Source organism: Corylus avellana, chromosome ca1, assembly GCF_901000735.1.
Source record: "Corylus avellana chromosome ca1, CavTom2PMs-1.0".
NCBI classification, from domain to species: Eukaryota; Viridiplantae; Streptophyta; class Magnoliopsida; order Fagales; family Betulaceae; genus Corylus; species Corylus avellana.
This window is the reverse complement of record NC_081541.1, coordinates 18,121,709-18,133,771: the sequence shown is the minus strand read 5'-3', so window position 1 is coordinate 18,133,771 and position 12,063 is coordinate 18,121,709. Positions and strand designations below refer to the sequence as shown.

Here is a 12,063-nt window from a genome sequence, read left to right as displayed (position 1 = left end):
CTTCAAATGTTTAAAAAAATCCCTATATTAGATTAGTAAAAAAAAATGTAAAATAGATATTTGATTGGAAGAGCTAAAAAAAAGCTAAATGTAACAGCATTTTTTAAGAGAGCCATTTTATTTTTTATTGTTTCTCACTTGTTTTCTCTTTTTCCCAAATCTTTTCCTACTTTTTCTCTGCATGTTCTTTTTTTTCCAAAACTTTCTCATTTTTCTTCTCACGTGTTCTCTTTTTCCTAAAACTTTTCTTATTTTTAATAATATTTAAATAATATAGATAAAAATATAGTTAATCGAATGTAGATACATTTAAAAATTTATTAACTAAATTAAATTTGCATAAAAATTTAACTCTCCATTTGGGAATGCTTTAAGGGATGGGGGTAGACACGTCAGTTATCTGTCAGACCGGTAATATCCCTATTCAACAGCGTACTCTTCAAACCAGTTCGCATGATTCTGGTTATTTCTTTGCAGCGTACTATTAACAGGCTCATCACTGTGTTCAGTTATATCTCTTGGCGTCTCTAACTACAATGTTCAGGTTTCTCTTAATCTCCTCCAAATCCAACTCTCTCAGAAAACCCAACTCTACATCCTCCTATGCACTCAGTAACTTGCACACAAATCTTTGCGATTCATCAAGCTCAACTCTTTCCCCTCAATCCTCTTCTCATATCTCTTCAAGCCCGTCTACGTATCCTACACACCATTGCAATTTCATATATCCAACCAAAACTCCAAATGGGTATTCGTTTTCCCACCGTTTGGGTCGAAGCTTCAGTTCCTTCGGCTCCCAGATTGGTTTTGGACAGGTTTTTTCATCTGGGTATAGGCTGAATTACGAAAATTTCAGGAGTTGTGAGGAAAATGGATGTGGGTTTTTGAGGTTTCAGGGTTTTGTAGGTGGATTGAGGAGATTCAGTAGTGAATCGGCCCGGGAGTCTATGGAGTATGATGTTGTTATCGTTGGGGCAGGACCGGCCGGGTTATCGGCGGCGATACGGTTGAAGCAACTTTGCCGTGAAAAGGGTGTCGATATATCGGTGTGTGTTGTTGAGAAAGGCGCTGAAGTGGGTATGTTTCTCAGCTCTCTTTGATGGACATTGAATTTTGATCTTATGGGTTGGTTTTGTTGAGGCTAAGTGATCACGTAGGCAGTTACCTTGCTTCCGAAATGGTTAATGGAGATAAATACCTCAATGGGGATGTAGCATGTTAAAGGAATTTGAACTTTTATTGCAATTGAGCTGTCAATACAACTTCGAATTTGAACAATTCGTTGTCTTGTTCTTTCCTTCTCTTAATTTTGTTGATATATGTTGTGAATACTGTCCCGTATTTAAATGATTAGTCTCCTTTCTGTAACTTTGCACATGTGCGTTTTAATGAAATTGAAAATATATATAATAATTGTTTCAATGTTTATTTGACATCTCTGAGGAAACCTTATCAGTACATGCATTTCATGTTATGGTGATTTTGGATGATTTTTAATTGACTTTTGCAACCCATGTGCAAGGCGCCATCTTAGCCTTCGCTGGCCAGGATTGCTTCCACACCTGTAGCATTTTTTATTGGCCTAATCAGCTGTGTACCATCTTGTAATTTAAGAATGTCAATACCATGACCTCTCTAGGATTTCATGTATAAAGAGGAATATGAAAAGTAAGGTGTTAATGCTATAAACTATTGACAGAATTGCATAGCCTGACAAAGATAGTACGTTTTTTCTCTTTTTGGTGGTTAGGTCCCGACTTAGGTGAATGGTGCAAGTTTTATTTTATTTTTTAAGTTAAATTTGGCTATACATTTGAGTTTGTCATTTTAGTTTCTCCTGTGAACTGCTGCATATCATGGAGTATAAGAATAGAACTCATGCTTGATACATAAACGAGTTTAATCAAAATTCATTTTTCCAATACTTCTATGGTAGACTGTTTAAGGGCAATGCCATTAAGAAATCCTTGCTCACAGCCTTCTTCATTCCCATGTTATAATAGGTGCTCACATCCTTTCTGGGAATGTTTTTGAACCCCGGGCACTGGATGAACTTCTCCCACAATGGAAACAGGAAGAGGTGCTCTTTTTTGTTATTTTCCTTCCTCCAACTTTACTTCAAAGTAATCTTTATATATTATATGTTGATGATTGTGTCACAGTCTTTTGAAAATTAGGACATGTTTGGTACGTGGATTAGAGCCTGGAATGGAATAGCTATTCCATTCGTTTGGTTGGTTTATTAATCCTGAGAATAGCTATTCCTTCCTAAAAAAGAGAGGAATAGCTATTCCTTTCCCGTTGGGAATAGCATATCAATTGACATTGACACAAAAGCCTTCTCTCTCTCTCTTTCTCACTCTCGTAGATGAGCACCAACCAGAGCCACCTGGTCTGCTTGGTGCTCTTGTGCCATAAGCTGACGGCACAGATGAGCCATCTAAGCATGGCCTCATCATTGCCATGGCATCGCCGTCCAAGCAAGACCTCGTCCCACTCTATTACACCACGCTTAGTGGCTTTTTGTGCAGCCACTGCTTTTGGGATGCCAACGTCACTGCCTGCTGCGGCGTAAGCTTGCTCCTTTCCTCCGCAGATTGGCGCCTCCGTCATTGCATTCGATCTACACGAAGAACTCTCTCGCCTTGTCTACCTACTCAGGATGTTGTTCCCCCATCTTTGATGCGGTGCGACGTGCCGGTGTGACGGTCAATGGAGCCGTGAAGATGGGAGTGGAATGGATGGTTCCGATGAAGAGAGAGAAGTGGGTGTTTTTTTTTTGTTAAATATAAGGAACCATTGAAATAAAAATCAGAGAAGAGTTGAGTAAGTGAGACATGAATGTAGCTTGTTCTTGTGGTTGTAGAAACTCAACGAGATGTAGTAATTGTTAAATTATCACTATTTCAAAAAGTTTAAGCTTATAGGAGGAGATGAATTTAATCATTTATATATTCAAACACTCACCTCACTTGTGAGCTCAAGCTCCCGTTTAATAGGTGAAACCTAATACATGGAATATTTTAACTAAGTGAAGGGTGAATTGACGGATTTAAGGTTCAAACTCATGATGCTTGACTCTGATACCATGTTAAATCACCACTTATCCTAAAAGCTTAAGCTGATAGGAAGATATGAATTTAATTATTTATATATTAAACACTAATAAAAAAATTTACTTTATCCAAGCGTTTGGATATTGCTAGCATCATAAAAGATTCAATTAGAATTGTATTATAAGGGTGTTTTAGGAAATTTAAGTACAATATGATTCCATTCATCAATGGATTACACTGTACCAAACAATGTAATACATTTTCAGGGTTCTATTTTAGTGTTACAACCAAACTAATAAATAGGAATAGCTACTTTATAGTCTTCATTCAAGTTTCTTCCATTTCTAGTAATAGCTATTCATTTTTCCAGTGGAATAGCTATCCCATGTACCAAATGTGCCCTTAGGTTATGCATATGAAAATCACTCAATTTACTCTAGGATGATAGGACCAATCTGCCATATTGCTACTGTTGCTTATCTCACCTACACGAGATTAGTTTTACCCTCTATTTGGGCCTAAAAAAAAACTTTTGCATGTAACTCTAGTAAGCTATATCATTTGAAATCCATAGTGAACTTCCATGTGGAGGTAGCCTTGTAGGCTAGTGGGACTTCTCCTATGAAATATGGAGTTCTGGGGTTCCTCCTGTTTGGGGTGTGATACCCTTAATTGGATTTTGAATATGTTATATATGCATGTACTAAGTCCCATATTGGCTATTTTACTAGGTCAGACTGAACTTGTGTTGTGCAGATGTGACTAATATTTCGCTAGGTCATGACTATGACTTGATTTATGGGGTTAGTAGTTTTAGGCTATTCTTTGGAAGGGAAAAAATAAAAATAAAAAAGAAATGAGGAAAAAGGTCAAATCCCTCTTTCATATTCTTAATTCCACTTTCAAATGTCAACATCAAGGTCTTACTTATCAAAGTATATATACCCGCACAAAATATATTACTACAGTACTTATGTAGTTATTTAGTTGTCTCTCTATATATGGACAAGTTATAATTATATAATTTGTCAAGTGAGAGCTCATTTTTTAGATTCGTGTCATGCTTTGTAGTTCACAGGAGTATACCCCATTTTCTACATTTTCTGCATTTACTCCATGGATCTGCACAGAAAGAAGTAAATGATTAGAATGAGGAAGTAAAAGCTGTTGGTGGTTTATCTGCTAATAATAAAGCATGAAAAACACATTATCAACTGAAATAATTTGTTAATTGTATTCCTGCTGTCTTCTATTTAACTTTAGTCCATGTTCTCGACCAAATTTACCTGCAGGCACCGATAAGCGTACCAGTTTCTTCTGACAAGTTTTGGTTTCTTACGAAGAGCCGTGCAATTTCACTTCCTTGTCCTTTTGATAACAAAGGAAACTATGTTATAAGGTACTTGTGTTAAGTGTGGAGCATTTATTTAGAAAAGCGTGTTTAAATATGAACTCGGTATTCTTTGGGCTGGCCAAAGTTTTTTTTTTTTTTCACTTAAAAGAAAGTGGGCCCTGCATGCATGTTGTGTCAGTATTGTCTCATTTCATTTGCTTGTGCTTTCCAATTCTCTTGCAACTTGAGTTCTCAGTAAATTTACTGCAACATGTTACTGCCAAATCTACCTGGAAATAGTTCTGGGTGTACAATTGTGGTGATTCCTTTGTTCCCTGGACACTTGACTTATGTTCAACAGCTAATTTGTAGTGGAGTCGGTAGAAGCTTACTTGTGGAACTAGTACATTGCTCAAGTCAACAATCAGATATTTTAACAGTCAATTGACTCAAAAATATCTGAAATTGGTTTTTCATGTCTTTGTTGAACCTGATATTCCTTTTACTTGTTGAGATGGTTTGTGATAGAAATATCTCCGTCAGAAAGAGGAATATTTGATCAGCTCATGTTATGCAACATTTTCCAAGTTACTGTCTGTAGCATTCAAGATGGAAGATTCTGTTTTTCTTTACTTATTAGATTCTTCTTTCATCTTATGAATGTTTTATTTTGGAACCCTTTTTTTTTTACATTTGATGATTTATTTTTTTGTAATAATCTTCTTGGTGGCCTCTGTTGTAGTTTAAGTCAGTTAGTTCGTTGGATGGGGATGAAAGCTGAAGAATTGGGAGTAGAAATATATCCTGGCTTTGCTGCTAGTGAGGTACTCCTGTTTTTGCTCACTTGTGACCCCTCAGCATACTATTGGATAGTTTGTAATACAAGCTATGTAATTGGCCAGATATTATATGATGCAAACGACAAGGTCATTGGCATTGCAACTAATGATATGGGAGTTGCCAAAGATGGTTCAAAGAAGGAAAATTATCAGCATGGTGTGGAATTGAAAGGCATCTCTCTCTTTCTCTCTCTCTCTCTCTCTCTCTCTCTCACACACACACAAGGCACACACAAACGCATTATATAAAATATATAAGGTGGAAAAGTTGGCCCCCATCCTCTGCATATATGGCGCATATGCTGTTGCTAGATGTTGGTATTGCCATTGTAGAACTTCTGGTTGGTATCATCTGCGCTGGTTTGAGTTCGAGATTGGCCACTACTACGCAAAAAATATTGAAGGATAGGGCTGTATCTAAGGCATCTCTCCTAAGAGCCTACTTGGCTGGGGCCATCACAGTAATAACATCCAGACATCTTCTGGCTTTTTGATTTATCGTGTTTCCCAAACTTTCACGTGTACACTTCAATAAACTACTCTATATAGGGTGAATTCAGGACCAGAAGTGAGATACCTTATATAGATCAGAAACCACTACTTGGAATATATTATGGTCTGACTAGGCTTATATAATGATTAGACGTTATAACTTGTGCAAGTCTTTGGATCTGGACAACTACCAGCAGCGTCACCGTTGCCCCCCAAAACTCAGTTCCTTTTTAAGTTTTTTCTTCATTGTTTTCATACTGCCTTATGGAAAGCAGAAGTAAGGAAATAAACAAGTAGAAAGTTTTGTTGTCACCACATTTATTTTACAGAATGGTAGTGTACTGCAATTTAATTGTGGATTTAGGTTACTAGGATTTTCCATAAAGCAGATTTTAATCGCCCCTGGATTTCAGTTGCTATTTTCTCAATGATCTCTTTCGGCAACATTTGGTTGGATATTGCTGAAAAATGTGGATCCTAGACAAAGCATTTTCCACAGGCAAATTGATTTCTTTTCCCTGCCCTTTCACCTTCTGTCTCAGCATCTTGTATTCAGTCTTTTAGTTGCACCTATTTATTCAAATATACATTTTACAGATACATGGAGTTTTATTTTATGCACCATCACATATGTGTGATGAGTTTTTTGGTTCTGCTTGCTGTTATGTTTGGGTAAACAGCTGTTTTACATGCTGTTGTTCTGCTTGCTGTCAAGTTTGTTGGCCAAGAAGATTTGTACATGAACTTGCATTTGTAGTCCTAGCATATAACCTAAGTGAGCGCACATTCTCTCTCTCCCCCCCCCCAATAGAAATACATTTACATTATTCACCACTCACTTGTATGTGATTTTAACTGGATATATTTAGACATAAGTATGCAAATAGACTTGAATACAAAATATTATTTGTTGAGAATGATCTAGTTACGAGTTTAATTTGTTGGTGCAAACTGGTGTAAAATTGTGAGAGTAATATGCAGGGTGCTTGGTGCTTCTATCTGAGGGATGTCGGGGATCACTATCAGAGGTTTGCATAAATATTTTAGCTGCAAGAGGTGCAATAGGTTCTAAATTTCAAACCTTTGCTGGTCAATCATTATAGTAATTTAAGGACCTCTTTGTTTTGCATGACAGAAAATAATGAAAAAATACAAGTTGAGAGAGAAAGGGCATGCTCAACATCAGACTTATGCTTTGGGAATTAAAGAGGTAAACTTTTTTAATCAGTTATAGTTTATAATGGGTGTTATTCCCATTATTGCATACCTATTCATGTTATGATGCATTTTATTTATAAAATTCATCGAAATATCAATAAAAGCATAGGTCGATCCCAGGTATACAGGAAGTATACAAGAGAAAAAGCATAGCTAACTAGAAGGAGAACAAAGAACAAGAAAATCATGAAAACTGAGCACCAAGGGAGAAATAAATGTAGCTGTTCAAAGAAAAAGAGTATAGAAGAAAAAGGGCTAAAGCTCCTTCAACGTTTTCTTGTAGTCCTCAAAATTTTGTCATTTCTTTCATTCCAAAGGCACCACAAGAGGTAGAGAGGAACTAGCTTTCACACAACAGCACTCTAAGTTCTACTTGCACTTTGGGTTATGGCTATCCAGCTAGGCATAACCCAAGACTACCCAAAGCACCTAGTAAAATTCACAAGGCGCAAGCCTCACAATGGAGAAGAAGATGGTCCACAGATTCTCCATTCCTCTTACACATACAACACATATCAATTACAATGACATGCCACTTCTTAGTCCATGGTAAGAATCTTTCCTAGGCTGCCGACAAAGCAAAGAAAATCACCCTCAAAGGAGCCTTAGTCCGCAAAATACTATTCCAAGTGAAAGGAGAACCATCAATACAAACTAGGACACTGTAGAAAGATCTAACATTGAACAATCTTTTTTTGGAGGGGGTACACCAACGCTTGCCATCACCTTCCTGTCTCCCACTAATTGAATACAACTAGTTGAAGAACGAGGCAAAGATATCTACCTCCTGGTCATGAGCCGTTCTAAAAAAGCTAACGTTTCACTGATTGGAGCCACCAGAAAGCTCCAAGTGGGTCGTTATAGAGGCATCCTTCAGACAAGCAATACCATATAAATTAGGAAAGGTTTCCTTCATGGCCTTATCTCCACACCACAGGTCATGTCAGAATCTAACATTGGAGCCAACTTTGGACTCAAATTTGGTATTACTAGAAACCTTCTCCCATTTCCTCCTAATATTCTTCCATAATCTCACCCCGCGTACCCCAACCGGCTCATTAGAATACCACCCACCCCACGAACTACCAAATTTAGCGTCGACCATAACTTCCCACCAAGCCTCTCTCTCATACACATAGTTTCACAACCATTTTCCTAGGAAAGAACGGTTGAACATTTGTAGGTTCTGAACCCCCAATCCTTTCATAGATTGAAGAGCAAACCCTGGTCCAACTTACCAAGTGAAATTTGAACTCTTAGTAGCACCCCCCTCCTCCCTTCCGCCCCCCCAAAAAAAAAAATTCTCGTTCAAGCTTCTCTATGCGACATTCATAGGGAATCATGCAATCCTTAGACAAGTACATCTTTTTCCAACTAGCTAGTGTTACTCTATCGTTTTAATAATACCGTCCCATATAAACTTGACCTAAAAGGAGGCCCCCAACGGGAGACCAAGATACTTCATAGGAAAAGAAAAAACCCCACAGCCGAGAATGCTGGCCAACCCATCTGCATTCTCAAGATTACCCACCAGAACCAATTCCGATTTAGCCAGATTAATCTTCAATCCAAAGACAACTTCGAAGCATAAAAATAAAGCACGTAGTTAGCAAAGGTGGTTAGGTTGGCCCCACAGCAAACCAAAGTTTCATTTGCAGACAAGAGGTGTGAGATGTTAACCTCCTTTGACTGCATAGAAAAGCCTAAAAGAAAACCCCTATCAAGAGTTGCAGAAATCATTCTACTTAAGGCCTCTATAACAACTACAAAGAGAAAAGGCAACGAAGGATCGCCCTGTCTCAGACCACGAGAGCTACTGAAGAAACCCGATGGTGTGCCATTCACCAAACCAAAGAAATATAATGCATTATCCAAGAAGGCCATTTTTCCCCAAAGCCACACCTCCCCAAAAAGTAAACTAAGAAATCCCAATTGAAATGTTCGCATGCCTTCTCAATATCCAGCTCACAGAGCACCCATGGCTCAACAAATCTAATCTTACTATCTAGACATTCGTTAGCAATGAGCATAGACTCAGGGATTGGCCTACCTCTAACAAAAGCATTCTGGGGCTTCGAAATAGTCTCCTTTTCAACCTATTGGCAAGGACTTTAGCAATAATCTTGTAAACTCCTCTCACAAGACTAATAGGCGCAAGTATTTAAGATCAATGGCCCCAATTTCTTTGGAATGAGGGACATGAAGGTGGCATCAAGACTTTTCTCAAATTTGCTACTAGCATGAAAATCGTGGAGCACCCCCATATTATCTGCCTTGATCACCTCCTACATACTTGGAAGAACACAATAGAAAAACCATCAAGGCCTAGTGCCTTTTCACTGTTCATACCTTTCACCACATCAAGGACCCCACTCTCCTCAAATAGTCTCTCTAACTAGGCGGCTTCCTCCACATCAATGGGGTCCTTGATGTGCAATTCTCTCTAACATCGTCCAGCTTGGGGCACCAACTAAACTGTTATGCGAAAAGACTATTGTTAGAAGAATGTAGAAGAATGTGTTAGAAGAATGTAGAAGAATGTATTAGGGTATGAGGGCAATTTGGTCATTTATGTATTCTCAAAGCTTATATATAATATGTGTGAGGTAGGCTATGGATCTTTGAACAGCCTCCTCTTTTCTCTATACTTTATTCATAAAAACCTCTCAACATGGTATCAGAGCCTAGGGTTTATACCTTTTCCTGATATCTTGTTTTTCTCTCCCAAATCTTTTTCTTTCTTTTATTTTAATCGTTTTTTTTTCCCCCGGTTCTATTCTTTTCTCCTCTCTCATTTATATTGCTACTGATCGAAGGCAGTTGAAGTGCTGGGCTTCAAGCTCGTGGTGGAAGATGGCGCCAGGTTCCCCATCGCCGATGGTATGAACCGCCGTCATCTCCATGGGTCTTAAGTCGTCAATGATTGGTTGGAGTCGTCGGTCGGTGCTGTCTGTGGTGATTAACACTCTGCGGTGGCCGGAGATTGTAGTTGGTTGTTTTCCGGCACGATTTGGGCAGGGGTTGGTTGTCGCCGGCGTTTGGCAGTCTCCGGAGGTTTGTTTGTTGTCGTTGGTTTTTTTTGGCACGATCTGGGTGTCACCGGCACGGGTTGGTTGTCGTCGGCGAGGTCTGGCTGTCTCCGGCGCGGTTCCGGCGAGGTCTGGCAGTCTCCAGCGCGGTTCCAGCGGTTTTCACAGACGAAGATTGGGTGTTTGGCTCCGGGTGCTTGCTGTCGCGTATTCGGGATAAGGATATCCCAACCTTAAACCGGGATAAGGCTATCCGGTTTCTGGTTTTCCCCTGTCCAGACCGGTCCAGCCCATTTTCCGGCCGGTTCAGTCCATTTTCCGGCCAGTTCAGTCCGGTTCAGGCCATTTTCCATCAGTTCAGGCCAGGTTCAAGCCAGTTCAGGTCAGTTTTTTGACAATTTCTCTCGGTTTCTTCCGGTTCACTATGGTTTAGACCTGTTTTTGCTCAACTTCAGTCCAGTTCAGGTCAGTTTTTGACGAATTTTATCGATTCTACCATGGTTTGAGTTGTTTTTAGTTGGCATTCATCATTGTCAGCAAGCTTTGCTTCGAGTTGGGGCTGTTTTGTGTGAGTTTTTTTTTTTATTCTCCTTGGTAGTTCGTTGGTTGGTGGACTTGTGTAGTTGTTTGCATCTGGTTAGTGCATTATAATGGCTCCTCCTTTCGATTCTGCTTCTATGGTTCCGGCTACTATGACACTTGTGAAACTTAATGGCAAAAATTATGGTTATTGGTCACGATCTGTAGAAGTATACTTGAGAGGGAAAGGTCTGTATTCTCACTTGGAATCTGAGCAATCTCTGGAAGATGACTCCAAAAGCCTTTGGGACCAGGCCGACAATCAGATTATATCTCTTATGTTGAATAGTATTGAACCTCACATTGGATCCTCATGTCTCTATCTTCCTACTGCTAAAGCAATTTGGGATCATCTCCGGCATATGTACTCTGGCGCTGGGAATATCACTCGAGTTTATGAGGTGTGTCAACGATATTTTGGACTAGAACAAGGTACTCAATCTTTAGATGAGTACTACAATCAGGTTGTGACCGTCTGTCGGGAAAGAGACATGTATAAGCCGCTCTCCACTGACTTGAAGAAAATGGAGAAGCAACGTCAAGATGTGGATGTGGTTCGATTTCTTCTCGGCTTGAAACCTGAGTACGAGTCTGTTCATGCGCAGATTTTGGGTGGTTCTGATCTCCCATTGCTTTCTGAGGTTTTTTCTCGGGTTCAGCGTGCTACTATTTCTGATCATGGTTCTTTGTTGAGCATGGAACGTACTGGTGATCGTGCTGCATTTATTGCTGCCCGTGGTAGTTATGGTGGTTCCCGGGGGGGGCGTGGCAGTCGAGGTGGTCGTGGTTTTCGTGGTGGCCGTGATTTCCGGGGAGGTGGTCGCATTGGAGGTCGTGGGCCTCGCAAATGCACTCATTGTGGCCGTACCAATCATTCTGTGGAGTTTTGTTGGGACTTACATGGCACACCATCCGGGTTTGCCAATCAGGTTACTTCTCATGAGGGTTCTCTAGCCCCGACTGGACCACTTGGTACTCCAAGCTCACCCCTTGAGAATGATCTCATCTCCATCCCGAAAGATGAGTATGCTCAGTTCTTAGCCCATAAGCAGGCCTCTTCCTCTTCCATTGCTACTCTTGCTCAGTCAGGTACTGCATCTCACTGTCTTTTATCCTCCACTAGCAACCCGTGGGTTATCGATTCTGGCGCCAATGAACATATGACTGGTTCGTCTACTTTCCTCTCTAATTATCATCCTGTCGCATCACCTAGAAGTGTCACCCTAGCTAATGGTTCCCTATCCAAAGTGGTCGGTTTAGGCACTACCCATCTGAGTCCTGACATTGAGTTGTTATCTGTTTTACATGTCCCTGGCTTTCCTTGTAATTTGTTATCTATTAGTCAAATCACAAAATCCCTTAACTGTTCAGTTAGTTTTTATCCTTCTCTATGCATTTTTCAGGATCTCAAGACGAGGAGGATGATTGGTATGGGGCATGAAGTTGATGGCCTCTATTATCTCGATCTAGCACCCACAATTTGCTCTCATGCGTTGCAGTCGTCGGCCTCCGCTCTT

General features: G+C 39.8%; 1 protein-coding gene across 1 annotated transcript in view; it reads left to right on the top strand.

The window, feature by feature from the left end:
- The first annotated feature begins 432 nt into the window (after positions 1 to 432).
- Positions 433 to 12,063, top strand: part of LOC132181804 (electron transfer flavoprotein-ubiquinone oxidoreductase, mitochondrial) — a 24,981-nt gene continuing 13,350 nt past the window's right edge. Inside the window, exons 1-7 of the mRNA XM_059595037.1 lie at positions 433 to 1,077; positions 2,004 to 2,080; positions 4,349 to 4,455; positions 5,132 to 5,213; positions 5,292 to 5,400; positions 6,702 to 6,748; positions 6,856 to 6,930. Of these exons, the coding sequence (XP_059451020.1) occupies positions 537 to 1,077; positions 2,004 to 2,080; positions 4,349 to 4,455; positions 5,132 to 5,213; positions 5,292 to 5,400; positions 6,702 to 6,748; positions 6,856 to 6,930 (1,038 nt within the window). The 5' untranslated portion in view covers positions 433 to 536. The remainder of the gene's footprint in view (positions 1,078 to 2,003; positions 2,081 to 4,348; positions 4,456 to 5,131; positions 5,214 to 5,291; positions 5,401 to 6,701; positions 6,749 to 6,855; positions 6,931 to 12,063) is intronic.